Source organism: Anopheles merus, chromosome 2L, assembly GCF_017562075.2.
Source record: "Anopheles merus strain MAF chromosome 2L, AmerM5.1, whole genome shotgun sequence".
Lineage (NCBI taxonomy): Eukaryota > Metazoa > Arthropoda > Insecta > Diptera > Culicidae > Anopheles > Anopheles merus.
The window spans coordinates 51,668,695-51,696,436 of NC_054083.1; the positions used below are offsets into that span (position 1 = coordinate 51,668,695).

Sequence of the window (27,742 nt, forward strand, 5' to 3'; positions counted from 1 at the left end):
TCGTCCCGCGTTCTTTCTTTCATTCTCCTCCTACACCCTGTGACAGATGACAGAGCCTTAGGCGCACTAAGTTTAACTGACCGGCAGAAGCCATACTTATTATTTTCCATACAAAAGAGAAGAAGAAAAATAAACAATCTCATGCTTATTGCTCGTCCTAGAGGATAGAGGGAGATAAGTCTCCTCCCAAAAGCTGGCCGTACTGGTATTGTGATATGATGTACGCAGGCACTAACGCAGGCAATAGATAAATAGTGCTTTAGCGACAGATCTGTGACATTGAAATGGGACGCGCCCCTCCTCCGGTACGTTAAATATGGGTTTTCTCTGTTTCTACTGCCTTGCCTGGTTCTTCTTACACTCTACTTAAACGTATTCCTAACAGTAATATGTTTAACCTGCGTATTAATCCTTCATTGCTCCTCTCTCCCTATTTCCGCGGTTTCGCTCCTCTATACCTGCCGTTTGAGGTAAAATCCATTTTGTCCACCTGTTTGCTGGTCTGGGTTTGTTAGGCTTGTACTTAAATATAAACGCAATAGAAATGAATAACATATATCACACGCACTTTTAGCAATTTCTCGCCGGCACCGCCAAAAAGCTCCACGCTACCAGATGGATGGGGATCTGGTTTGAGTTACACATTACTTCCGATGCGTCCCATTTCGATCTCCATCTTGGAGCCTGCCTTTGCTGCCTGTTTTTTTTTTTCGATTGCTAATACTGATCTTCGCCTCAAACTGCGAAACAATTCAAACCAAACACCGCGGAAGATCACTGCCGATCAACGGATGTGTAGCGCCATACATGGTCAACGATTACAAGGAAAGCTCGCTTCTTCTTCTATCACTGGATACAGCGGGTTTTTGGGAGGGGGGTAGAGGGGTAGTAGTAGTATAGGACATTGGTATCTGTGGATCACCACCACTACGCGAATACTGAGTGGAGTGAAAATCGAACCAACATAATAAGCAAAATACGAACCCTTCCCTGTGTCGGCGGGCGGGAGGCATCCTTCAGGCCCGGGAAGATCGATGCGATATTTTAGGATTTAAGTCTCGCTTTACTAGATGCCGCGCTCACTCGTCTCGTGTCCTTTTTAGTCACTCTTCAGCACAAACTCCAACGGGTTCCTGCCCTTAAACTTTGAGCTGGTCGACGAGGAGCTACCGCTACTGCTGCTGCTACTACTGCTGCTGCTGCTACTGGGGGACTTTACCTCGGCCTGCACCAACGGAGCGCTCATGGCGGCCACATCCACGGAGCTGTTGCGCTTGCCATCCAAACAGCTCATCCATTCGGACAGTGTGATCTTCCGGTCGCTGTTTACGTCACAGTAGCGAGGCATTTTCTTGCCACACTTGCGCAGTTGTCTGGAATGGGTGATGAGGGATGAGATGTTAGATATGTAAAGTGTTCCTGGTGATCTACTCTCAGCAACGTACCTAGTGGCGGTGACTAGCTCGCGGAACGCTTTCCACTCCTTCCGTTCGAGCTGCTTGTTTTGGTTCTTGTCCAGCAGCACAAAGCTCAAGATGGCAATCTTTTCCTCCTCCGTATTCCACACGGGAATGATTTTTCTGTAATCCGAAAGGAAGTGCGATGGTTTAAAGGCCATCCTATACCCCAAAGTCTCTCTCCGAAACACTTACCCTGCGAACGATGTTGTCACCTGTTTGCTCAGGAATGCCTTCAAGTCCTTCAAGAATTCCACCTTCTTCTCCTCCGGGCATCCTTTCATCGGTCGCGTCGACGATGCGTACTGGTCGCAGACGGGCTTTTCGTCCTTTGTAGACGTGCCGGGGATATTCTTGCCGGTGTCTTCGTTCACGCACCAACAGTAGCCAGTCGAGCGGTAGCACTGCACCCGTTGATACCGACCGTCCGGTGTACACTCTGGCACATACAACGCGTTGGTACCGTACTGCAACAGAACAGCCCACAGGGGAAAAGAGCACAAGTCAGCGCCTACTTACTTCACAATACCTAGCAACCGCTTACCTTCTGTTCGTCCAACGCGTACTTGCGATCGCTCAAGCAGTCTGAGTCGGCCTCACTATCCTTAAAGATGGCGTCATCCTCTCCCTTGGGATCTACCATCGTTTTGCCCTGGAGCACTGGAGTTATCGGTAAACAAACAGCGGTGTGATTACTTCGAACTTCCAATGGCGTTTGACGCTCGTGTAAGGAACGATAGGGGGGAAGTTGTACAAAGGGAAAGAATCGGAATGTGGGTGAATTTTGTACGCCACCAGAAGCGCAGTTTAGCCGAAACATTAGTAATGAATTTGGTTGAATAATGGTTGAAAAACTGAGCTCTGGAGGTTTTGTTGAGGATTCATGTGCTGCAGACCGACCCGCTGGCCAGCTGGCAGTTTGTGCAGCTAAACCCACAACAACCCCTAAAGAGCTTTTTGTATTGTTGTTATAAAGCCAAAACCAGAGTTGTTGGAAGGAATTTTCTTAAGCTTAGAGGTTGATTCTGTTTTTTTTTGGGGGGGGCTACACACGATCGTCGATTCTTACTGAGGTGCTGTGCAGTGTTGGCTTTGATACCAGTGTGTGTGTGCGATTTTGAGTGCCGGGTTAAGGTGAAGACCCGCAACAGTACTCTACGGTGCAATTTAGCCTAGTTTAATGTGTTGGGGATACTCGCGTAGTACTTGGTGCTGTTTTACACGATTTAAACATAAAGCAAAAACTTATTTCTTGAACAGAACATAATCGGATATACCATCATCTTGGGCAGCAGCTTCAGCGATCCTTTTTGACACGTGTGTGTGGTAAGGTTTTCGACGGCGAGGAAGGGGGAACAAAAGGGAAAGAGGGAGTGTGGAAAGAGGAGTGATCAGGGCAAAGTAGATACATACACAGGTATGGCTGCAATCCGTTAACGGGCAACGGCAATCCGTTCAGTAGTGCATTATCACTGTCGGGCAGTTCGTCCGAATCGTACTCATTCTCTGAATGATCGTCATCGTCATCGTCAGTGAAATCATTAGAGATATTCTGTGAGTCGTCGTCATCGTCGTCGTCGGCACGGAGAAAGTGACCACCGGTGCCGCCGTTGACGTTGACGCTGCTACTGCCACCGCCGCCGCCGCCGCCTCCGCCTCCGATAGACCCACCACCCATACCACCGCGCGTGCTAGGATAGTGATGATGATGATGATGTTGATGCATATGGGGAACAGTGTAGTGTCCAGAGCCACCGGAAGAGGAACTAGAGATTGATGATGTTGATGATGATGATTGTGACGACGGGTTGTGAGCTAAAGATGGTTTTTGTTATGAATGGAAGAATGTCAGGTGTTCAAGGGGAACCGAAACGAGGAAGGTAAAAGAACCAAGGAATAAACATGTGCATGAGATATGTGATGGTTCAAAAATTAGTGATATGATATGTGTGAGTGTGTATGTAGTGATATTATGTGAGAGAACGAAGAAAAATAGAACCACAATTAAATACCGCCAACGGGTTATTTACGCATGATGGTGGCCAACGTCCAAAAAGAACATCTCCACCGAGTATCTAATAAGCACACAATAAGTGGATCTAGTATGCACAGAGCTTAATTACCGCTACACCCAAAGCATACTGCGCCAGTCACTTCTGACGTTAGCGTCTGCTAGCACTACGAAACAACAAACAGGTTAAATATTCCAACAAAACCAAGAATTTTGATCTCTACCCTCTAGTTACGGTGCGAGATAAGAGAACCCAAGAACCTGCTGGCGGGCGAGTCTACAGAAACGTACAAGGAAGGTAAGGCGGTCAAGAGTTACTCACGTGTGACGTCGTCTTTTGCCAAACAGTTGTACCATTCGTTACGCGACAGTCGTTCGTCCTGGTCGGCGTCACAGTTCTTACCGAACGATCTGCCACAGCGCTTTGGTTTGACGACCTACTCTCCCCCGAACCGAACCGATGGAAAGATGAGAAAGAGATCCAGATTAATCTTCGTGTGGTGGCGCTTTCTCCACACTCCTTCTTACCTTCTTGATAAGACGCTTCATCGTACGGTACTCCGTCTTGTCCAGCAGATTGTTACCGTTCAGATCCATCACGCTAAACTTCCAATCCAGGACGGTTTTTTCGTTGATGGGCCCCGTTAGGTTGTGCTGATGTACCCGGACGTGCTCGTTTTGGAACAGTTTCAGCAGGTTGGTGTTGAACACGGCCCGATCTAGTCCACTGCAACCTGCGCGCAAAACGGAAAGCAATGCATACTCTGATGTGTTTAAGCATGTAGGAAATAAGCGGAGCTATTTTTAGAACCCGAGTGAAAGGCGATTCCAATTTGCATAATCCGGATCAATATTAAGGTTGCTTTCCGGAATTCGGGATTTAGGCAAATTGGGGAGGTGCTGGCAATTCATAAAAGGTTCTGCTTGTTGTTAAATTGCTTTCACCTGACACTGGGAAATACGTTCAAAAAACAGCCTGACAGCTCATGACTTACTGCGCTTGTTTCGGATCGGGTTGCGGGGCGACGATCGGCGCTGGTTCGATTTGCCCTTCTTCACGCAGATTGGCTTGCCGTGCTGGACCATCGTGTTCGGGAGCTGCTTGCCCTGCCCATTAACGCACCAGCAGCCGCCACCGTCGATGCACTGGACCGGTGCGTACGTTCCATCCTCCCGGCAGCGCGGTACGTACTTCACCGTGTACGGTGAGGAGGCACGCTGCTGCAAGGCGTACGTCCGCGAAGCAATGCACACATCTGTAGAGGAGTTGTAGTAATAAAATGAGCTACTGGACACTTCCCAACTAGTCACCGGACCGACCTTTGCATGATCCTCGATGCTTGAAGGCAACCTGATGTCCGCTGCACTGCGCCCGGATGAGATGGCAACGGGTCGGATAGGTCTTGTTGTCGCTTCCACACACCGGACGTCCCTTGCTTTCGTCACACTCGCCTCCTTTAGCTGCGCATTCCGATATCTGGAATGATGGTAGGAAAATGTGTGTGTTAGCTAATGATGTTTTATCTTCTTGCAACATTTTTTTCCCCGTCCAAAGCCCCGTTTACATTGAATAGTTCATTCCAATAAGAATTGCATTCAAATGGTCTATTGCAGTGTTGCACCTGGCCCCAGACCCGGGACTGGGCGCTACTAAAGGTGGAATAATTAACGGGAATGCGAGATTTTACGGCATTCTGAGCGTGTTACTACTCCGAACCACATGTCCGTCGGCTCAGCCGTGCGCGAAACGGACAGGGAAATAGGGTACATGCACCCCCTCCCCCAGTGGCAGTCGCGGCTCGTTTTGTGTCGTACGCAAAGCCGGCCGGCGCCAGCGTTATCGTTTTGTGTGCGCGCGCGAGTTCAAGAGGGCTGCTGCGGCGGCTGCCCAGCCCGGCCTGGACGTTCCGCAATAAAAATAATATGTACGGCAAACCACTCTCCACACTTCGTTCCTTTATGCCCCCCTCCAAACATTTCCCACTTGTTTCGTACGTTGTCCGTTAAGTTATGGGGGCCTCGTTAGTGATTATTAATTTTTGTGATTTTTTTTTATTTTATTTGTTTTGTTCCGCGACTACGCGGCTGCGGGCGTCGTTGCCTTCAGGTTGGTCTATTTATTTTTCCACATCTCAATAATCTCCTCGGAGGCCACCGGTCACCAGTACCGACCAGTGCTGTTCCTATCAGCTGTTCGTGCTCCTCCTCGATCGGTACTTCCAACAGCTCTGCTGCTTCCGCGGGTACGATCGTGTTTGTGTGTGTTTGTGTATGATCGACCGCTCAAACGGCAACCCCTTTTTGCCCCATAATGGCTTGTTATAACCGATTACCGGCTTCGTTCACCCCCTCCTACAGCGCAACCGATGTTTGTTTTCGCTTGCATTACGCACTGTTTGTGTGAGTTTGTGTTTGCAAATACACATAAACACACACACACACTGTCCATACGATCGGTGGTGTGCGACGGCAGTGGGTGCAGAACTGTCAGCAAATGGTTTTACGATCTTGTCCTATTAATTGAGTGACACTCGTTATTGAGATACAGTCGTAGTCCAGGGGAGTACCAGAGAAAGAGAGAGAAAGAGGTGAGGAAGCTCACCAGAAAGCAATTTGAATACGATAAAAGCGATTCACGCCGGTAACATTGTTGCTCGTTAGTGCGTACTAAATAAGGTTCGCTGCTTAACACTCGTTGGCGTCGAATGCGTCACAATCACACAGCAGATTGTGAGATAATGGTCGGAACATGGCAGAAACAAAAAACACTAGACAGGGGCACAAGGAGATCAAAATAGCTAACTTTATTGCTCTTAATAGTAAATAAACTGCAGCAGCACTAGGAGAAGCTGAGTGGTCGGACGGACTTCAGCAGCTGGGTCACATTCTCGCGCAGTATCGGGCTCATCTTCTCCTGCTTGATCCTGGAGGACGGTTGCGACTGATCGCGCCCCAGATGATAAAGATCGGCATAATGCTGAAATTGGAAAGAAAGCTCTATCTGTCACAATTGCACCCTGTCAGAAGACTATACCCCGTCTATCGTCTTACATTCATCCCCTCGACCGGATTCGGATTGAAAACCGGCGACACTTCCACCGTATCGATCACGGACGCCTTCAGCGGGGTGACGAGCAGCGTCGAGTGGTTCGGCAGTCGCCGATGTTCGACGATTTCGCGCATCAGCAACACACACATCCGACAGCCGGACAGCAGGTTCCAGCGCGACCAGGAGAAGTTGTGCGTCAGCGCTAGCAACCCAATGCAATCGTACAGGTGCGACTCCATGATCGGGTTCTTCTCGCACGTTCCCTCGGTGTAGTTGAACGCGTCATCCTCCGGGAACAGATCGACTGCCGCCAGCCGGAGCGTTTTGATGAGCTTGCGCAGTGACATGGTGAGGCCGAGAATTTCCTGCAACGCTTGCGTAGGTCCGCCCTGCAGGGAGTTGACACGGAAACCGGCCTCCGTAATGGTCATCTCCGTGCTAACTACCGATGCGGTGAGCGAGAAGGTGACCGTACCGGGGCTGGAATTGATGGAAATTTGTTACAAGGGCTGCTCCACATCGGCTCCAAACAAAGCATGAACTGAAGCATTCAAACAAAGCATTCAAAACTAGGACACAAATTGGAGGTACTTCTTTATGTCTGGCTTCAGCTCCCAGGACTGGTACGGTACGTTGCTGTACCGATTCGCGGCAAATGCAAACGAACCGAGCCGTCCCACGCGGAACTGGATCGTAAGCTTGTCCTCGTTGAACTTCACGTCGTGCACGTCCCGGGTGGACCACTTGCCAATGTAGCGCTTGTCGTTCTCCACCATGCTGTAGTTGCCCACCTCCAGAATGTTGCCATAATCGACGTCCTCATCGTCCGAGTCGAATTTGCTCTTGGCCGGCTTCTTGCCCTTCTCGCCCTTTTCCCCACGAACGGTGCGCGTTTCATCGGAACGAGCCACCTGCAACGACTGCTTGCCCGGTCCACCCGCCGGCCCACCCGCACCCAGCTCCTGCTCCATCTTGGCCTGCAGCTTGGGCGATTTCGACTCCAGCAGCTCGTCCAAGTCCTTCATAAAGCTGGAAAACATGTACACCTTCCGCTTGGTGCTGCGGTTCTGCACCACATCGTTGTCCGACTCGTCGTAATCGTCCAGATCGTCGCTGTCCGACGTGCCCGCGTACGGATAGCACTGGCGGTTGCGCCGATCCAGCACCTTCAGTATGCGCAGCGGGTTGCGCGTCGCGTACAGAAAGTCCGGTATCTTCGTCTCATACACGATGCTGCCGAGCGAAACGTTCGACGGCATCTTGTGCAGACGGCGCTTCTGTTTCGACGATCGCTTCCCACCACCACTGCCGGCGGCGGCGGTCGGCTGTGCCGCGCGGCGCTTGTCCTCCGCCACCGAGATCTTAATGCTGCAGCTGTCCGGCAGCTTGGGTATGACGAAGTCGGTCACAATCGCCCGCAGCGGGATGTGCTGCGGTACGTCCAGGATGTTAAAGTCTTCCACGTACTTGGTGCGCCGGTCGAGGTTGGAGCGTTCGTTGCGCTCCCTGGCCGCTTGCTGGGCCTTCTCGAGCCGATCCAGGTACTTGGCGAAGTTTGGATCCGATTCGAGCGTTTCTTCCTTCAGCTCCCAGCGGCAGACGATCGGTGGCTCGAACCAGAACACATTCTCGGGCAGCTGCACCGAGACCAGCGCGAGTTTGTCTAGGTTTTCCTCCATCTGTTTGATTTCCGCCTCGATCTCCTCCGGAAGTCGCCGGACGCCCGGTTGCGGTGTTGGCGGTGGTCGGTAGGGTTGGTAGAACTTTTTGCGCTTTAGTTTACCCGGTTGAGGCACTATACCGTTGCGGGAAAATGAGGGGAAGAGAAAGGTTGAGTCACACAGCAGGCCTAGAACACCTAGATCACGCGCTTCTATGATGTACCTGTTCGGAGCAGTGTCTTCTTTGCGATCTTCACATCCTGCATCGGTTGCTCGAGATAGTCGATGGCGTACACACCGGCCACAATCCGGTGACTACGCATGTTCACGTCATATTCACTCAAATTTAGCGTTTTGGCGCCCTTCTTCGTGCGTTCCTTCTTCATCAGCTCGTCGGCGTGCTCCGTGTAGATTTTGTCCACATCAATGTCCTGCGGTGTCTGGTCGTCCTCGTCCGAGTCGGTCTTCTTCTCTTTGGGCTCTTCATAGACAGCTTTCAGTATTTCCTTACGCTTCTTCCACTCAATGCGACTTATTATGCGTAAATCTGTGCAGACATTTTCAGAGACGAGTTAATCCTCCATCCGCAACTAACAACAGTAAACATCATTCATTACCGGCTAAGTTCTCCTGCTTGTAAGGCATATCGTAGCTAGGGCAGTAGTCACTACAGTGGTCGTAGCTGATCCAAAGTCCTCGGATCGCTGCCTTGTGGCACTTGACGGCCGCCGGCAGTGTCAGATGAAAACCAAGACTCGGGAAATCAATGCTCGTATGTTTACTGTCCTCTTTGGCTCGCTCTTTGGGATTGCTGAATAGAACGCAGAAGCACAAAATAAGAATAGAATCTACCCCTACATTACCCCACTAAGTTCCATAGTTACAGCTGTGGTGTTGGCATGTCGCGCAGCCCAAACAGATGCGTTTTGAACACTGGCGATTCGAACTTGTGCGACACTTCCAGCAACCCGTTCAGCTCCATGTCTCGATTGATGTTGCTCAAGATTTTGTACGCAAACTCGTCGATGTAATCGGCCAGAACGTTCCGAAACTCCATCTTTAACTGCAACGAAACGGGGGACACCAAAACATGCGTATGATCGCACTTGCTGATCCTCAGCATCTCCTCATGCCTCGCCCTTTCTAACCTCATTCAGATCTTCCACCATGGAGGGACGAACGTCCGAGTCGTGCAGTGCCTCATCGATTTCCTCCAGTATGCCCAACACTTCCACCGCTTTGGCCGCATAGGTGTTGCCGATCTGGGGCTGCTGCAGCTTGAGACTCTCCATCGACAGGTTCGCAACGTTCACGTTCTGCGTCAGGATGCTCTGCTCGTTCGTCTGCAGCAACCAATTGCGCTCCGCCTCGTTAGTGTCCCGGATGTTCTCGCACCAGATGTGCAGATATTTCCGCAGATCGGCCGGATCGAATGCGTTGGGTAAACCGTTGCAACGCATATACTGCTCCCACTGCAAGATGCACCGCCGGTTTAGTTTGCAGAACTGAATTCCGAATCTTCCCTCTGCTTGTGTCAGCTCACCTCTCGTTCCTTCTTCGCATCGGCCAACACTTTTCGCACCTCCTCCCGAATGCTGGCCAGATAGGTGTAGCTTTCCTCCAGCTGCACCTTGCGCAGCTTGTTGGCCACTATCTCCTGGACCTGCTTGCGCTCGGCCTCCTCCTTCTCACGCACCTTACGCATCTTTTCTTCCTCCACCTTGCGCTGGCGCTCCTTTTCCAGCTCCATCCGGTGATGTTCGGCCTGTTCGGCCTCCAGCCGAGCACGTTCTTTCTTCGACATTTTCTTCTTGGGACTCTGCAGGTCCGGATAAAGCGCGGCAAAAGAAGAAGAAGAAAACAACCACACGTACATGCCCCAAACAACAAGACATCAAAGGTGTCAAGGTGTTGGAACGTTTGAAAGAATTAGGTTTTGAGCAAAGTGAGCTTATTTAATGAGCACAAGGCCAAACACTCCAACACCAACCGATAATCGAGGGGGAAGGGGAAGAGAACACACACACACACCCACACACAAAAATTGAACTGTCAGGTCTTGGGTTTAGAGAGGCTCCTAAAGCAAGATGAACCTTCCAAGCCAACAAACGAAAGGGTACTCTAATACTGAGGAGTCAGAAACAATTGTTTCATGCTACTACCATCGCTGTGATGTGCTAGGAGTGAACTAAATCGCGGTTGCATTCGATGTCCTATCGAGGTTCAGGCTTCCCGGCTCCTGCCCGGGTGGGTAGATGCAAGTAGAGCAGACCCTCCTGTCACACTCTTTCCTATAGGATGGGGCTAGAATCTAGGGGCAGATAGAGTTACATATTAGTGAGACACACGAACCAAAAAAAAAAGCACACACTCTCACACAAACCCTACATAATGGAAATTATCCTTACGTTATATACTGGTTCGTCTGCTTTCACTGCTGCTGCTGGTGGCTTGACAGGCGCCACCGCCACACCACCGAGACAATGGCGGGCACAAGCTAATCATGCAAGCTCACTGACACTGACACTCAGCGGGTCCTCGCGCGCACGACCCGCACCACTTGCCCTACCCTGAACGGCACACATTCACATGCAAATGGCCATGCAAATTTCCTCCACTCTGCATGCCCCTCCTGTGCAAGGATTAATGAGACAGTGGCGGACGATTTCCACCTCACCTGGAATTGGAAAATTGAAAGCCTCTGCCAACAACCACCACCGCACAGCGAGTAAACAAACTAAACCGCGCACCTTCCGCGGTTTGTCCAGCCTGTTTTTTTTCCGTCACCGGGGCAACCGCTGGAACCGCTAAGGTGCCCGCACACGTGGTGGTGGTAGTGCTGGTGGTTTATTAATCGAACCCATTCGGTATCGCGCATCGAGTCGAAGCAAATCGATCTGCCATGGCAACGCCAGTAAATATAGTATGCGCTTTTCCATTCCATTAAACGGTCGCAAGATACGGGAAAAAGGCACGGCGCGATGCTACTGGACTGGGAAAGAGTAATTTTATTCCTGTTCCACTGTTTTCCGCTAATAAAGTGGTCGTGCTTTTGGTCGGTTTTCAGAAACATGGGTAGAAAGTCAATAACCCTAAACATGTGCTACGTATTCCCACCGTCTATCCCACGTGTGTGTAAGTGTGTGTAAGAAAGAAAGAGAGAGAGAGAGAGAGAGAGAGAGAGAGAGAGAGAGAGAGAGAGATGTTGCATTTATGTGTTTTTTTGGTTCTAACTGCGTGTTCTTGTAAAACCTGCGTAGACTGGAAGAGAACATCGTAAAACCTTCCCCAACCCACTTTCTGTCGGGGGAGGAAATAAAAGAAAACAAATCAAATTATCTTCCAAGTATCTTGTTGGCTCGGAATTGGATGAAGGGTTCGAGCAGAATTATAAAAAAAAAACACACACGAAGGTACGGAAGGCACATAATGTACAATGTTACAACTTTACGACCAAGCGTAAGTAAATGTTTAATAAATCAACCCAATCCTGGTATGGATGGGAAAGGCACACAACCAACCAGTATTTTATCAGCTTTCAGAGCGAAAGGACACGAAAACTTCACTGTGTAGAACTTTTTTGGGCCAAAAACACACTCTATCTTTTCACACTTCAACTAACATCCAGGAAAAGTTTGGCGACAGTTATATGTGTTGATTATCGCCTTATTCTTACAATTCGTGTCCAGTTGATGATTTCCGATAGGAAAAGATTACATTATTAGACTATTTTCGCTTCTTATTGGATTCACATAGCATTGCTATACTGCAACCATTGTGATTGATAAAAGTGGTACAAAGTGATGCATTTTAATAATCAATTTCAATCGATAACTTATATTTATCATTCATTCAGTTTGAAGCCATACATTGGAATTAACCACGCCAAAATCATCCATTCCTATTTGCAAGTACATTTATAGATCCCCCTCCCACCCCCATCCATATCCATTAATTATCGATTGCTTTCATAAATGTATTTTAAATACACATGAATATGCTAATTGCTAACCCTTCAATTTTCAATCCCCCGTTCTGTACGTCTCTCTCCCGGCGCCCATTTGGCGCCCATTAAACTAACAAAGAACGCCTTCGATCACGCCCTTCCAGTGTAGGCACCTCGTTTGTTATAGTCGAAACGGTGTAAAAAAAACAACCACGCTTCCCCCCAACCCGTTAAGTACGTCGACACGCTGGAAATCTCTCAACCGGAGCGACCTTTCACTGGCCGTTCAGCGCACATTTGCGGTTTAGCCCACGACATTCGCGAATTGAAGGCAGCAAGACATTACGCAGGATTAGCGCTCCGCGCTGTTCCGTTTCATCCCCTCGGATCGAATCGGTGGCGGCGGCGGCTTCGACGACGACCACGACCACGACGAGATTGTTTGTTTTACAAGCTCCGGATAATGTTTTTAATTGCCGGGTCGGGTAATAATAATAAGAATCAATTTGCTTGTTTTACGAGTGCATTCAGCGGCATCGCGCGTTGCGCCGGGTGGCTGGTGGCTCCCCTGCACCACTGTTCCACCCTCCACCTTCGCGCGAATAGGGTTGTCAAACTGTCGACAGGGAAGGCCGGTCTGATTCGAACGGGGGAAGGGAACTGCAGCACTACTTGCCAATAAACTCACCCCTTTTTTGCTTACCCTCCACACCGAACTACATTAAACAGATCAGCCCGTCCGATCGCCGGCAGCATCCCAGCATCCCGGCTCCAAACCCTTCCACGCGCCTGTTCACGATCACGGTGCGCAAGATGATTTGTGCACACGCCGTTCGGTAATCCCGGAACATTTCGCACTCGAAACACTGGAGAACCGTCGAAGCGTCGGGGCGGGTTGATGGTTTGGTGGGGTGTTTGTTTCCTTTCCCCCTGCTGCTACATTTTCGCAAAAATCTTAACGCAAACAGTCACATCGATTGTTTACGCTTATGTGCGTTCGTGGCCAATTTCTTGCCACTCACAAGGCATGGATGCATGGTTACACTCCGAATCTGTTCTGTTTTTTGTGTGCTTCTTTTATACTTCCTCTGCACACACAGCGCGAAGGCGCCAGCTAGTGGCCTCTGGGGTAATCTTGGGGCCGAAGCTCAAGCTACTCTACCGGACATTCCAATGCCTTTCTTTCGCCATGTCGCCGTGACTCCCCGAACGACCGATACCCGACTTCTTCCTAATGGAGCCGTTGTCCAAACATGCAGTTAATTCCCACCTGATCTCTCTTGCTGTCTCTCTCTCTCTCTCTGTCGTGCTACAACTTTGCCTCAACGTTGTGTATTTTTTCTGCTGCTGCTGCTGCTGCTTGATTTACGAGCAAATTTGCATATGTTCCGCTGGCGCTAGCTGAATGCCGTTTGTTAATGCAGCACCTTTCCAAACCTCCACAGCAGCACACATCAAAGGCTTAGAGAGTAGACCCAGACAGGTTGCTGAATAGTTTCTGAAGGTTTTCCCCACAATCAATTTGCACCTCAAGAGGCGCCACCAAATATATATAAAAAAAGAAACGCACGCTCAAAACAGTTTCTCAATCATTAAATTACATGTCTCTTACTTCAATTAATCTTTAACCTTTGTCACAAAAAAGATATTTAGGTGCACAGTGTCCATAATCTCTAACACGATGTGCAGATAAAGCACAATCTCCAGATGGGGATGAAAGCATCTGCTGGAGCTTTCTGGATCCCCAGGAAAAACGGCCAGCGCCTTATCGTCAACATTTATGGATCCCTCGCCCAGCAGAAGATTGTCGCATGCAAATGATTATCCACCGACGACCGACTGTTGGTTTTTTAGGCACCCATTAGCATTGGCACCGCGATCGCTGTACTGATCGTTAGCGTGTCCACAGATCGCGCACCGTGTGGTTTATTTATTTTTACGACCCCTTTTCCAACGCTTTTAGGAGTCGTCGTGTTTTGTTATTTTAGATCAGTTCCTTGGGAGATCTTCAAACCCCCCCCCCCCCCCCCAAAGCGTCCAAGCATCCGTGGGGAACCGAGCCCGAGCATTAGACCCCAGCAGCACGTGTGTGCACAACTTCTACAGGATACAGGCGTTTGGCATGAATACCGGTTTACCACCAATGGGGCCTCCGCATCGTAGACGAGGTGAGATTTATAGGCGCCGTTAAAAAATTACCAACTTGCCATACGGGGTCCGCGGGACGAGATGGACCCGTTGAGGTAATGGAGACGCAAACCCTGACGATCGACGCTACCGTTTGACGCCACCATTTGACAGTGAGATGGATGGACGGCGAGCTCCGGAATCGCGTCAAACTGGTTGACCAGGACGAGACCCCTAAGGTTGACGATCGTCGAAACAAGATATCATCCCATCAAGTGGTGTGGGGCAGATATGCAAATTTCATCCGGATTTTTGTATTTTTTTGGTTTGTCCCAGTACCACCATAAGATCGACACGAAAAAGGAGTGGTGTTGACGTGTGGACACACTGGAGGAATTTCATTAGTTAAAATGGTTGTTTTGTTGTTTTTGACAGTTTGGTCGGTGTTTGTTCGATTCGAAAACAATATTGATCTTTCTATGACACGGTTCGGTGAGTGTGCGTGGTGATGGGATCGCGATCGACCACGGTCTGCAATGTTTGATCGTATAACAAATTGTGAACCATTCACGTTGGTTAATTGATGCTGTTTACTTTAACGTCTGTTTCTCTTGACAAACAGCAAGTAACAAAACGATGATTGACAAGAATTGCCACCTTTGCTTTGCTCCGGGGTGATTGTGGTCGAGTGATCTCATCTCTTTCATCCTCAGCTCACGCAGCTGAAAGAATTCCAGATTTTGAAAGCTCCCAATAATCATGTGGTGTTGCCATGTGTAAATTTGCACCCAGCAAACATCACCGACGAGAGGCAAAGAGAGAGAAAGAAAGAAGACTTCAAACATATCTAGCATTCGGGGCAAGACTCCACTTTTTACAGCTCAATCAAACATCCTCCCATCCAGATATCCGGGATCAATTTGTGGCCGTGTGTGTGTTTGTGTGTTTGTGCCCGATCTTCGATCATTCCAAAGCCACCTGTCTGCAGCTCTTTAGAATAGGCGATGAAAGATGATGGATCACGCATCACCCTGTGATCCGGTCCGATGATAAATCAATTATTTTAATTGATAGCTCCAAACGTTCGACCGTTTAACGGTTGCGTTTGCGCGTCAGCCAGTTTAATTCCCCTATTGGCCAGCCCTGGGGAATCTCTGCGCTATTTGATTTGCCTTCATCAGTCGCAAATCGTGCTCTCGAATTAATATTCTGATATGATACGCGCGAATGGCTTTCGCGTGCTCCATAACAGCCATAACTCTTGCATCAATTAGCGCGCTCAAATCGTTTCGTGCGCCCTTGCTTTATATCTTCGTCTATTTACCGAAAGGGACCCAGCGTGCCAGCTGGCACCTTCGCCGAGCACATTCCCTGGACCCTGGACCCGGTGCAGCGACGCGGAAGTTTTCCGCGTGCTCGCAATCATTGAGCCGCGGACAGGGCCGATGATAAATAGATCTCCCTCAGCATGGGCTATGGGTATGAGAGACGCCAGCGCTGGTCGACACTTAAGTGACAAACTGCCAACAAGCGATTAGGCGACACGGCGATGATTGCTCCCGCTCGAATCTCGATGATTTAAGCCGTGCAAGATTATTATGATTTATGTGCGTAAGCCGGTGTTGGCGGTAGATCTAGCGGGACATCCCTTCGTTAATGTCTTCCCTTGTGAAACTCATGGGCTATGTTACCTTAATCTGGAACATTCCTGCGGTAAGCACGTTGCGGCTTAAAACGCTGCAGCCGTTCCCCACAAACATGTTCTTTTTCTATCTCTCTCTCTCTCTCTCTCTCTCTCTCTCTCTCTCTCTTTTAACCCTATGAAATACAGCTTTATTATGTTAAAAGTGGTCGTTAAAAACAGCCACGACATCTACAACGTATAAGGTTACGCAAAAACTAGATCCAACCGGAATTCTACCACTGCGAGCCTCGAGGTCAGCTCCCATTCCAACCTGATGAACCAGGATCGTGGAACAAGCCGCGCGGTAAAGGCGTTTCTTGCTCATTTCCAACAAAACCATCTTTTAGACCAAATTGATCGTTAGGAGCGATCACGCCGTTCACAACGATCGCATCTTTTCGCACTTTGTTTTTGCGTCCGGGCCGTTTTTTTGCTTTGGCCATCCAAACCCTTATCGTTGGCTTGTGATCTTTATGATTCATTTGCGAGTCGTTTGATAGTGTTCATAATGTGATTCAAATTTATGCAGCGCCAAAAACATCGAAACTGAAACCCTCATCGGCCTCCCCGCTTCCACTCCACCGACGGGCGAACCGAACCGGCAAGGTGGTGGGTTTGGTTTGGCGAATTCCAACATTCCAATGCTATGGGATGGGCGCTGTGTTAACACCAAACACGGATGCATCGCTTAAGCCGGTGCTTCACGAGATGGTAACGAAGAGATACGTCAGGCTGCAGCAGCACCAGCACAGACGCCTACTTCTGGTGACAGATAATGATGCTAAAATTATGTAAAAAGGCTTCATGCACAATACCTTCGCGAGCTCAACCCAGCAACACACGCCCGTTTCGTTGGACTTACCTGCAAAAGAAAGGAACAGAAAAGATGAGGTCAGATAAAAAGATGGCAATGCTTGCGATACGAACTATTAAGCTTAACGATGAGCTCGTTGGGATGCTAGCAATGATTTTTATGTGTCCCGTCCTACGTCCAAATTAGAAGCAATCGCAACACGCAGTGCATGAAAGCCACGACGTTGTAACAATCCTTTACGACATACCATAAACATCAGTTTGGTCCAGAGTTTGATGGCGTGTTGACCCTTCGCGACAATGCGCTACCATGCGGCTCAGATACGCGGAGACAGCTGCCCTAACCTCCCTTTTGCCTCTTGGTTGCCTAGTCGCGGACGCTAATCTAATTTCTCTTCGCTACTCCAAAACCCATCAAGGGATACAGGTTATACAACCTTTCTCTACCCATTGTCGTGGGAAGGGAAGCCCACGACAGCAGCATCAGCAGCAAAGGTAGGGTTCATCATCGAAATGGCGCACTTCAGCATCGTAAACCTCAATTCGCTTCAATCAAACTCAATTTCGTGGGTTGGCGAGACGACGTCAACCCTTCTTGCTCCTGCCCGCGGGATGATCGTTTCTGTACGCGCTGCTACAAGGATCCGCCACAATCCGATGACGAGTCTTGTGCGTCGTGCCATGCTGCGCAATAATTGTAACGCGTGAGAGTACGCATTGCAGAGCGCGTGTGCGTAAGCACTATAATGGCGCCTGGTTTGTTGGCGCTACTTTTTGCACTACTTTCGTTTGGACTTTCAAGTGAAGGGTTTTAACTTTTGGGAAGTTTTCGACCTTAGCTCGTGAGGTGAATGATCTGTTAGTCAAAGTACTCTGTCCCGTACCGTCCAGCCCTTGCAGCTTATCAAGCAAGCAATCTTTCACCAAAATCTCCTCAACACGGCGGGACGGACATGTGTGGCAGACACCACGCGTCCCATCGGGGTCCATCTTGATCCGTGGACGGTGGATGGAAGTCGTCACACTTCATTACCCGTTGCTTATTGCTCTTTATTAATATTTTATGACAAAAGGAAATGTTTCGTTTAGTAACGTTTAATCTTACACTCTGGTTGCTGACGTTGCTGGTTTGTGCGATGCGGCCAGAAATTGGTTGTCGCGACGCATTACGTTCAGACAGTTCAGACCGGGGTGTAGGGGGAAAGTATTGAAATTGCCGAAATTTTATCCCATTCGTTTGCACAATTTGACATGCGCTTGCAGCAGCAGTTGGTATTCGTAATCATGATCGTCTGGAGGAAAGCTGTACACTAAACGGTATTTTGGGTGTTCCATTTTATCAATTTAAATCAAGGGAAGAGTATAAAATCTACTTCCGATGTCTGTAGAATAATGCCAGCAATATCTTAACTGACTCTGTCAGTTGCTTGTAAACAAAGGTAAAAGCTGAGCCCATGTAGAGGCTTTACAACCTTTTAGACAACATCAGTACCTGCTAGAAGAGCTTCCCGGGGTTTCCATTCACATTCAAGCAAGCATCGTCATAAGTCCTCATCGTCCACATCCAGTAAATCCCGCAGGTTCCAATAAACAAAACCAAGGATTCCCTATGTTGCTCAGACTCCAGGTGGTGCTCAGACGCTAGACTGTATGTCTCTAAGTTCCATCGTTCAGCCAAGCACCTGGAACATTAAATTTGCTGCCTAACTGCTATAGCTTTCGTTAAGATCTGGTTTATTGAACGAACACTCCCGTTCCGTGGTCGTCAACTATTTCATCTCAACGAGCTGACCTTCGTTTGCATCGCGCTTCACCTCTGTTTGACGCGTTGCCATCAGCCGGCAGGCATGTGTTAAAGACATCCGGATGCGTCCGGACAGTTACCAGGCATCCACATTAGGCCCTGCAGACTGCACCAAGATCCCTCCGTTGGTGCCATTCTGTCTGGGATGGCTGTGTGTCCGATGTAACGAAAGCCTCCACACGCACACACTCGCACCTTTCACCTGACACATATATGTCTAAAACGCTGGGATGGCTCCCTCTCTTTTCCAAAGATCTCCAAAAGATCGTTCGTTCTTGTTTGTCTTCACGGGATGTTTATTTGTTTGTTTATTTATGGAAGCTGTAATGTTTTGTAAACATGCACCACAAGCAACTGTGTGCGATCGCGGGGTTGATCGTGGTGCACGGGCCACGAGCAGTCTGAGCCCGCGTGACTTGACAGCAGCCCTTCCTTCCTGCTGCGGCGATACCCACGCGTCATGCCGCCAACTGTCCCACTGGCTGGATCGATCACACGCGCCCAAACCCCTAGATACAAGACAGATCGTACCGGAGGCGTGCTCGCTCGTTGAGCACGAATAGAGCAATTATTTCTACGAGATTCGAGATTCGAGAAGTCAAACAGGGCAAAGCCTTCGGGTACAAAGCCTTTCCGCTGAGAGTCTGGCCTCCGCCGCGCACAGACGATCGAACGATCGTTCGAACGAGTCGAACAAATTATTGTCCAAATAAATCAAACCAACCCCGAAAGGCATCAACTGCCCACTAAGAAAGCGTTAGCATAAAGCATTCGTTTGCCGACCCGCCGACCATCCTATGCTTCTACCTTTTACGCCCATCCCATGCGCAAACCATCGGGTTTTGGGGTACATATATTCAACCAACGATATCGATGGTTTGGCTGAGAGGCAGGCCTATGTACGAATAAAAAAAGTACACACACACACACACACACCCGCCCGAGTGGAAACACAAAAAGATCAACCTTTGTAAAAGTTTCACGATCAAATTCCAAACACCTCTCGGCTTTTCCCTCGACCTCGAGTAGTGTATAAAGCTCGAGCCGCGCAGGGATGGAGGATGGACGACGACGAGGTTGGCCGAAAGGGAAGAAGAAAATTGGTGTTAAACTATTCATCTTCGCTCCTTAGCTCCTTTTGCGTTTGTTGGTGCTGGTGATGCTGCTGCTGCTGCTGCTGCCCTTCCATACTTCCCGCACGACAAAGCAGGAACACACCGACACACGGCACAAACGCGCAGCGAGAAGGGCGCAAACTTCAAAGCTTCCAAATCGCATCGCACCTCACCGCACATTCACCGCCGTGGTTGTGCTCTACGAGGCGAACGTTTTCCAAGACATCCCATTCTCGGGAAGTCTCCCTTTTTTTTTTGCTTTGCTTTGCTTGCCTCTGTCTGCTTGCCTGCTGCCCATAACATTAAAACGATCGAAAGCGATCGACTGATCGAGCGATGGGTTATTCGTATTGCTCTTTCTGCCCTTGTTATTGTTCCCTTTCGTTTCTTGGTTCGGTTTTGTTGTGTTTTTTTTTCTCGTTCCATTTACAACCCACCACTAACAACAACAAGGGTATCCCTTGTCCCGGGAGACCGTCCGCCAGCCAGCCCGGGCACTCGAGTACATATAGACCGTGCGCACCTCGACCCGGGGCTCGATCGTGCCAGACAAACCGTCGCCACTCCCTGCTGGGCTGGGCTGTGGCTCTGTGTGTTTGATCTTACTCACTACCTCCAGTTACCTCCAGTCTCCGAGCATTCCCGGGATGCTAGGGGCCCATCGCGGCAACACGGCAGCCGTTTTACACAATCGCTCCCTATGTACAGCTACACCTTCCCTTGTTCTCGAGTGGTTCGCCTTCTTCGTCGGTTCGCCTGTGCCGTGTGTCTGTTTCGGTGCTGAGGTAACAGAACAGAGCAGAACAGAACGAAACGAAGAGCCCGCTCTGGCAGGACCAGAGAACAGGGGAATCATCTTTAGCGTGAAAGAAAAAGCTGAAGTGGATCTTCTCATTTTGTTTTATGTGTAAGACAGCACAGCGGGGCAAGATAATGGATTTGAGAAAGACGTCCGAATGGCCCGGAGCCTGATGTGAGCTCTTGTCGTAGAAGATTTGGAAATAATAGAGAAACCGAAGCCATTCCATCACCTGTAACAAGAGAACTAGGCATGACTTCTGGCTCATAAGCTACAATAGGTGCAGTACTTTGTGGTTCTCAAAACTGTTTTGACTACCACATGAAACGGAAAAGCGAAAGAGCTTCTTGTTCTCGAAGCACACACACACACTCGCACTAGTGGTCAAAAAAGGTCATCGGAAATAAGCAGCACCAAACACGGATGATAAATGGCACGAGCGGAAGATCGTCTGTGCAGCAGCAATCGATAACGACGAAGATCAGCTGTACAGAGAAAAAAAACACACACACTGCCAGCCACCGAGCCATTCTCCAAAAGCCATCGTTCCCAACCACGGCAGACACGGAGGCACCAAGACAAGAGACCACGAGCCCCCGAAAAGCAGTACACAGAGGAGCATACACCAGCCCGTAAGATGGCCATTTTAGTGCAAGCGAGGGCAAAGATTCTACCGGAAAGATAGAGCGAACAACACACCGTGGTAAGTGTCTTCTCACGTGAATCATTTGCCCGGCCCGGTCGTTCATACCCGTCCCGGGGGCTCCAGAGGGCAAGCTTGACCATGAGAGGCACAAGATGAAGCGTGACCACTGGACCGGACACACACCGGACGAGGGAGAAGGGCAGAAGCGTACATAAAGTTTCCAAACAATTAAAGCACCTTCTGCAAGAAGAAGGTGCTCGGGCAAGGCAAAGGATATTCCGCTTGGAAATGGACATGGATGATGCTTTTCGGGTGATGATGATGATGATGGTACTTGAGTAATGCTTTCGAATGCCCTCAAGTGTCCTAAAGCCACCGTTGAGGAATTAAAAAAAACGGTGGAACAGCAAAGAGGAAACTCCAAAAACCCATCCCGTGAAGATCCTCCGCGTTCTTGGGCTTCTTCTCTCCTGCGGAAAGACCATTATCCCAGACCGAAGGAACGTTCTCCAGACAGATTGACGCGTAGGATCGCCGCAGCCGAACCCAAGCATCCGACGAAGGGCCATGGGGTGTGTAAGGCTTTAATCATTCACCGAAGCTCCGCTCCCGCAACACCACCATGCACCATTCCCCCCGCTGGGTGGATGAAGCAGCGTCCCGACACTACAAATTACAACAAGTTGCAACGCAAAACCAACCTTCCTACCCCAGGGCAACAACGTTGGTCGACGAAATGGAAGGTGATTTTGTTCCTTCACACACTTTTCAGTCCGCTTGTTTTGGGGCGGATTTTGATATCGTCCGTTCGGTAAAGGAATCTTCCACGTTTTTGCCGGCTCGAAATATCGAAAACAATCGATCGATCAATCGAGATCTGTTGCTGCTCTTTTAGGCTCATTAGCTCGCTGTGTGTGCTTGTGCAAAACGTGAACATGATGGAAGGGTGAAATCATGAAAATGTTGCAGCTAATGGCCACAAATGACTTCATTTTCCCATTCGCTGCGTTTATGGAAACATGGAGTTAAAATAATAGCCATTTATCTTTTCAAGTAGGAGGCCTCCGAGTTCTTGAAGCGGGCCGCCGCGGGTGATGTTTTGCCTTGATAAGTGATGCTGCCGTGATCGGAGTGGATCGATTTCTGGAAATTGTAACGCCTGCAATGCCTTCCAATTTCCAATCAATCCTGGATACCCGCCGTTCATTCGCCCCCTGTCCAGACGGAAAAAGACACCCCAAAACCCCGTCCCGCCCGCTCCCGGAATTTACTTACCGTGGGTTCCAATTTCGGTGGAATGGCCCCAGCCGGCTGCAGACTTCCAAGCAGTAGCAGCCCCACCGTCACACAGCAAACCGGTGCCAACCACATCGTGGTCAATTGCGCTGACTTTACGATCGCGAAACGATCACCCTACCACACACTAGTTCTGCGAAGTCTGTTAGCTGCTCTTGATGGTTTAAAATCGCATTACACACTCAAACAAATACACACACAAACACACTCTCCTGGCGCCTGGTTTCAGGTGCGCGGTGTAAGCAAGTAATTAAACACACTCAACCCGCTTGGAGGGACGCGTGCGCGCGATCGCACAAAAAAAGAATCCTCCACAAGAGGAACCCCTGGTCGAAGTGTCGAATTACCACGTCTGATGGGTTTGTTTACAACGGTACGGGGAGAGTGATTCCAGGGATTCCGAACACGGTTTGTTTGCGGTTTTTCGTTTCGTGTCTGGCGCCACACCGAGTCAGCCGAATGGCGACACGTTTTCGCTAATCGAACCAAGTTGACCGAGGGTGATTTTGTACACTCTTCTGCACTTTTGCACCTTCACAGCACACTAACAACAGCACTCAGTGTGCATCGAGACATCAGGGGAAGTAACTCAGAAGCACCGAGCACAACTACACACTTTCACACTGACACGATCTATCACGGAACTGAGCTCTCCGATGGTCTATTGAAGAGGTGCAACAAATGGCTGAAAAGTCATTGCTTTCTGATACAAATTGACCTGATTTGATAATGCGTTGCTGTGTTGTCGATCCACTGTTCATTCACTAGCAGCAATGATGATGATGATGTTGTGGTGTCCGGACATTAAACCGTGGTCAACTTGGCTTGCTCAAAGCTCTGAAATGAAGAAATAAAGCATCGCACACATTAGCCAACACTCTTGCAGCAATGTCGAGGAAAGTTCGTAAAACATGCAAACTGATCTCTATCGTAAACGTCGCCCCTTAACTGCCCCAACAGAACATCGTGTTCATCTACACGCTTTAATGGACTTGTTTTAATCGAGCTGAATGAACAACAAAAAACTGATTCAAGATCTCGGGTCTGCCCACCCCGAACCCCACAGTGCAGTTAACAGTACACACTTTATGGCTTTATTTGTCCTCCTGCCCCCATGCACAGCGGCTAATTGCGGTTGACCTCACCACTCCCCAACGGTCAGATCCTCCCGTTCGGTCAGATTTGCATCAACCCTTGTGCATCAAAACGATCGCGCGTCTCCCGTTGGCGTTGCGTTCAGATGAGTTGTCGACATCAAGCGGCACCACATTCCACACTGCGCACAGCATCGGAATCGGCGAAGAACGTAGGCAAGCTACCGCAGGCAAGGATCCGGTATCTGATAATTCCGCTCAGCTCACCATCACAGGGGAAGCAGCGCAATGAGAGTGAACACCATTTCAATTGCTTCAATTATCGCCACCGATCTGCACCAGGGAGGAGAGTGTGCTGGTGACTTTTTTTCCATTCGCCGATCGAAAGCAGAGATCGCAATGAGCGCAAATGAATATACAAATTCAACCAACGCCAGAAGCCCCGAAGCGTCCAGAAGAGGCACAGGCTGCCAAAAAGCTGTCAAAACGCAGCACGCGTAAACCAATTAAATGCAACAATATATATTTATACATCCAGTGTGCACTCTTTACTCATCTGAAGGCGACGATGACGAGCGATCGTTCAGAAACACGCGCGAGATGATGTCACCGCCGATCGCGATACGCATCGGTCACTTCAATTTGACCCTTTTTGAAAGCATACATCTCCCAAAGCAAAACTGCAGCAAGATTCCCCTTTACTCGGGCACACCAATCACCGTGTAACCCGTCGATTGTGAAATGGACAACTGCATGGAGTATTGGCAGAGCGAACGATCCCGGTTCGCTTAGAACGCGAAGCTTCAAGCCTCGTCACCGGCACGAGGTCACGAGGCACGATCAAGCTGTCGTTTGGGTATGAGTTTTCGTTCCACAACTGTATGATCGAGTAAGTGTGAACCACTACATCTTGTGTAGCAGTGTACACGTCATCATAACTAAAGTGTTTTCGCAGTTCAAGATGAGCCACTCGAAACGAACGAGCTCATTATGCAAAAAGCACCACCACCACCCGTACGCACGCACGCACGCGCACTCAAGCATCACGCATCGAACGCCGGGTCAAACGATGTGGTCCGCATCGTGTTCGAACCAGTTTTGGGAGGGTGATTTTTGGTAGCCAATTCACCAAAGTTCATGTAAAGTTCACGCCATTACGCCTGATGATGTCCCTTTCACCTTCAGGCAGGCAGGTTCATGTGTTTGTCTTAAGGTGTTCCCAATTTTTTTGTGTTGTTTCCCGTTGCAAACTGCATCCCGTTGGTCAGCTCTGTAAGATCATGATCGTATCTCTCCTTTGCATCTTGATTTCTCCAAGCCAACCATCAGTACATCTTTCATGTCACTTTCAGTGTCTCGAAGGCTCCGAAGGGGTTTCTTTGCCACACACAGAAGCACAGCTTAGACAAGCGCGACACAAGCGAACACTTAACCATGGTCGCGTTAAAGAAGCTGGCGATTATAAGGAAGCGACGAATTAAGACACTTGTGACCGTATCGAGACTATGCATCTCTTTATCACAAGCCTACACTGTCCAGATCTTTGTCGCTGCCGGGTCGAGAACAGGAGATGAAGTCATGCTGATCTGATTTGATATGATCTTGTGCGCTAGCTTGGCACTTCTGCTTGTAGACTAAGATCTAGAGTTTTACACACAACAAGACAGTTTTGAATATTTATTGCCTCTTCAGCCCCAAATTCTCATTGAATGTGGGTGTTTATGAAACGGTCCCGCTCTAACTATCCCACAAAAGCCTTTTTTTAAATGATCCGATCGGATCTTATCTTGGATCCATCACGGCTGTCCAAACAAGTGGCCCCATAATATCGCGTAGTTTATCGCCTACCATCCGCCTACCACTATCGGCAGGTTTCGGCCCGGAGACCCGGACTCCCGAAACGAATTCCATCACGCTGATGATGATGATGATGATGATGATCGCGGACGGTTATCGACTAAAAAAAACACACACCGAAAAACAGGACACGGTGCGAACGCACCAGGTTCCGGTCTACCCCAAACTGCGGTAAGGAGTTCTAATTTATGATGGCTTAATTTTCAGCTTGTTAACGGCCCAATTAGCACCGGCTTCGCCTGTGACCGAGCAGCACCACCAACGCGCGCGCGTCCGATCGGTGGTGATCTCCGCTGTTCAAAATTAAATTAAAGAAATACAAATCTACCCCAAATTACCCCTCGGGGTAACCACCATTCGACCTCGAAACCGGCATTCCCTGCTGGGAGGAAAGGAACGGGGAAACGATTTTTTCTCCTTCGGGACGCCTTCGACTTTCGACCGTCTCGAGGCGTGAATTTCGATGGCATCACAAAATCGCCGCACTGCAAAAGCGGGGAGATAAGCGGTTTTAGAAGGAAACGCGTTGTAGCATTTCCTCGGGCGATTTAGGGCCACGTCCAATAGGGGGAAGAAGGGAGACCAAAGGATGGTTTGCACCGCCGACAACCAAAGCAAGGCATGGCGAGTGCGACCAGAGTGCAAAAGATTTTAAGCATAAACTATTTAAAAAAAAATACACACTCACACCACACCGCAAAACGGAGCGCTAACGGAGAGGAACCAACCAACCAACAAAAAAACGACACCCTACATCTTATGTTTCCCCATGTTTCCCTTTTATACGTTCCCGTTTTCCTGGGCCGGAGGGAGAAGCTCCATCCCGCCTCGTGCAGTGGAGCAGCGGGAAGCTGTGTGTGAGTAGCAGAGAGGCAGAAAAAGCTCACAGCAAAAAAAAGGTTTTTAATTTTTGCGACCGCAGCCTTTCCGCCGTGGCGTACGACGTGCGAAACGGGGGGCCCCTGGGCACAGCAAGGGGTGGGCACATTCCAAAATCTTGTTCTGGCGAACTTTTCCTCGCCTGTTCGTTTCGCATGCTTGACGCTTGACGGTGATAAATAATCCGTGGAAAGAGAATGAAAGCACACACACACACACACAGAGGAAACACACTGGACTGCAGTTGGGCCACTTGGGCCTGCTGAAGGCATGGTGAACTGAAGTTGGTGGCATCAAAAAAACCGCAACACCAAAATGTGGCAAAAATGTTAATGCCCGCGCACACGTTCCGTTCACGTTTTGCACTCTCTTTTTGTATGCTCCACCCCCCGGGTTGACACCTTCCCTTTCTTCCTTCGGTGGTGCTGGTGGTAATGGGTGGGAGGCTAACGAGGTAGTCCTACCAAATTAGGTTTCAAATTTTATCGCCCCCATAGTGGGAAGAAAATAATCCAATTAAAACTGGACCCTTTTGAGAATGGGCAGAGGAGGGGCAGTGCACATTTGGTGCATTCATCATGCGAAAATCTCTGTTTGTGGCCCCGGGCTTGGCGCTGATTACTCCAATCGATAGAGGAAGCTCGATCATCTCAATCGATCAAGTACGAGCTAAAGCCAACAGCGAGCGGTGGGAGTAATTGGCATTTGATTTTCATTACCAACCTTAATGCCTTTTCGAGCTTTGATGGGATTCCATTTTTAGCCACAACGGCTGAACCATAATTGAGCTCCTCGTACCAGTGCTGTACGACTTACCAACGGTTAATAACAAGTTAATAAGCGATTTTATGAAGTCCCCCTTTTTGTTTGGTCTCGATCGTGACCAAATCACCTCCTAAAACGACACCATCACCAACTTCAACCCGGTACGGATCTATCGATCAATCGATCGTTCGAAACGAATAGATTCTCTAATGTCACTTGTCACACACTCACACTCACCCCGTTGAATGCACTTTTTACGAAGTTTTTTTTTTTTTTTTGTTCCTATCTGCCCGGGTAATTGGATCCGCAGGTGTCCAATCCGAGATGAATTATATGTTATGCAACGATGCTGCCGGTGCAGAGTGCGTCTTTTGAATGCAGTCGTCCCTTGTCGGTGCTGCAAAGATTTCACCGCAAACGCCGGATTTATCACTAACCCTGATTTCTTAAGCACCGACAGAGCACCGATCGTCACGATCGCCCGTGGCAGTGCGGCACAGTACTCTGTTGTGTGGCGGCAAAGGCGAAACGAGCAAACGGCAAAACCACGACGACCGGGAGAGCTACGAAAATCACGTCCGCACCGTTCGGCGGTTGAGATTGGGTTTGTCTTGGCTATGCTGCGTTTGGCTATGCTCGAGCATCCATCTCCGCTGCGTGAAATGCGTTCTCTGAGAGGATGCAGGGGCACTCGGGCACTAGTTCGTTCGGGGTTCGTTTTTGGAACACTCACCGGCAG

At 49.3% G+C, this 27,742-nt stretch overlaps 2 protein-coding genes across 8 annotated transcripts; both read right to left on the reverse strand.

Moving 5' to 3' along the window:
* Positions 1-67: 67 nt before the first annotated feature.
* Positions 68-27,630, reverse strand: LOC121593247 (SPARC-related modular calcium-binding protein 2). Of its 6 annotated transcripts, XR_006004748.1 has the most exons (12): positions 27,241-27,630; positions 22,388-23,245; positions 4,789-4,945; positions 4,464-4,724; positions 3,997-4,202; positions 3,791-3,905; positions 2,871-3,272; positions 2,002-2,117; positions 1,653-1,924; positions 1,446-1,580; positions 985-1,373; positions 68-849 (listed from the first exon to the last, which is right to left on the reverse strand). XR_006004748.1 is itself a non-coding variant. In XM_041915457.1 (11 exons), the coding sequence occupies exons 2-11, from the start codon at positions 22,481-22,483 to the stop codon at positions 1,100-1,102; spliced, it is 2,034 nt and encodes a 677-aa protein (XP_041771391.1). In that variant the 5' UTR covers positions 22,484-23,245; positions 27,441-27,630; the 3' UTR covers positions 68-1,099. The 6 variants fall into 6 exon arrangements, 5 of the variants coding, with proteins under 5 accessions (XP_041771391.1, XP_041771390.1, XP_041771393.1 ...); XM_041915457.1 differs by having other exon boundaries at positions 68-1,373; positions 27,441-27,630; XM_041915456.1 differs by having other exon boundaries at positions 68-1,373.
* Positions 6,141-11,197, reverse strand: LOC121593244 (dynein intermediate chain CFAP94, axonemal). 2 transcript variants are annotated; one of them, XM_041915451.1, is made up of 10 exons: positions 10,587-11,197; positions 10,341-10,489; positions 9,722-9,997; positions 9,327-9,650; positions 9,063-9,241; positions 8,796-8,989; positions 8,402-8,725; positions 7,109-8,312; positions 6,520-6,997; positions 6,141-6,445 (listed from the first exon to the last, which is right to left on the reverse strand). In XM_041915451.1, the coding sequence occupies exons 2-10, from the start codon at positions 10,341-10,343 to the stop codon at positions 6,308-6,310; spliced, it is 3,120 nt and encodes a 1,039-aa protein (XP_041771385.1). In that variant the 5' UTR covers positions 10,344-10,489; positions 10,587-11,197; the 3' UTR covers positions 6,141-6,307. The 2 variants fall into 2 exon arrangements, with proteins under 2 accessions (XP_041771385.1, XP_041771384.1); XM_041915450.1 differs by having other exon boundaries at positions 9,722-10,489.
* Positions 27,631-27,742: the final 112 nt, after the last annotated feature.

What these genes read in the sequence shown, in the direction of transcription:
- LOC121593244 (XM_041915450.1), bottom strand. Translation starts at nt 10,054, where the DNA reads ATGTACGTGTGGTTGTTTTCTTCTTCTTCTTTTGCCGCGCTTTATCCG. An exon ending in GAAGACACTGCTCCGAACAG is followed by an intron (nt 8,313 to 8,401) that starts GTACATCATAGA and finishes GCAACGGTATAG; the next exon opens with TGCCTCAACCGGGTAAACTA. An exon ending in ATCCGGTCGAGGGGATGAAT is followed by an intron (nt 6,446 to 6,519) that starts GTAAGACGATAG and finishes TTCCAATTTCAG; the next exon opens with CATTATGCCGATCTTTATCA.
- LOC121593247 (XM_041915457.1), bottom strand. Translation starts at nt 22,483, where the DNA reads ATGTGGTTGGCACCGGTTTGCTGTGTGACGGTGGGGCTGCTACTGCTT. An exon ending in GCATCGAGGATCATGCAAAG is followed by an intron (nt 4,725 to 4,788) that starts GTCGGTCCGGTG and finishes ACTCCTCTACAG; the next exon opens with ATGTGTGCATTGCTTCGCGG. An exon ending in GGCAAAAGACGACGTCACAC is followed by an intron (nt 3,273 to 3,790) that starts GTGAGTAACTCT and finishes AACCATCTTTAG; the next exon opens with CTCACAACCCGTCGTCACAA.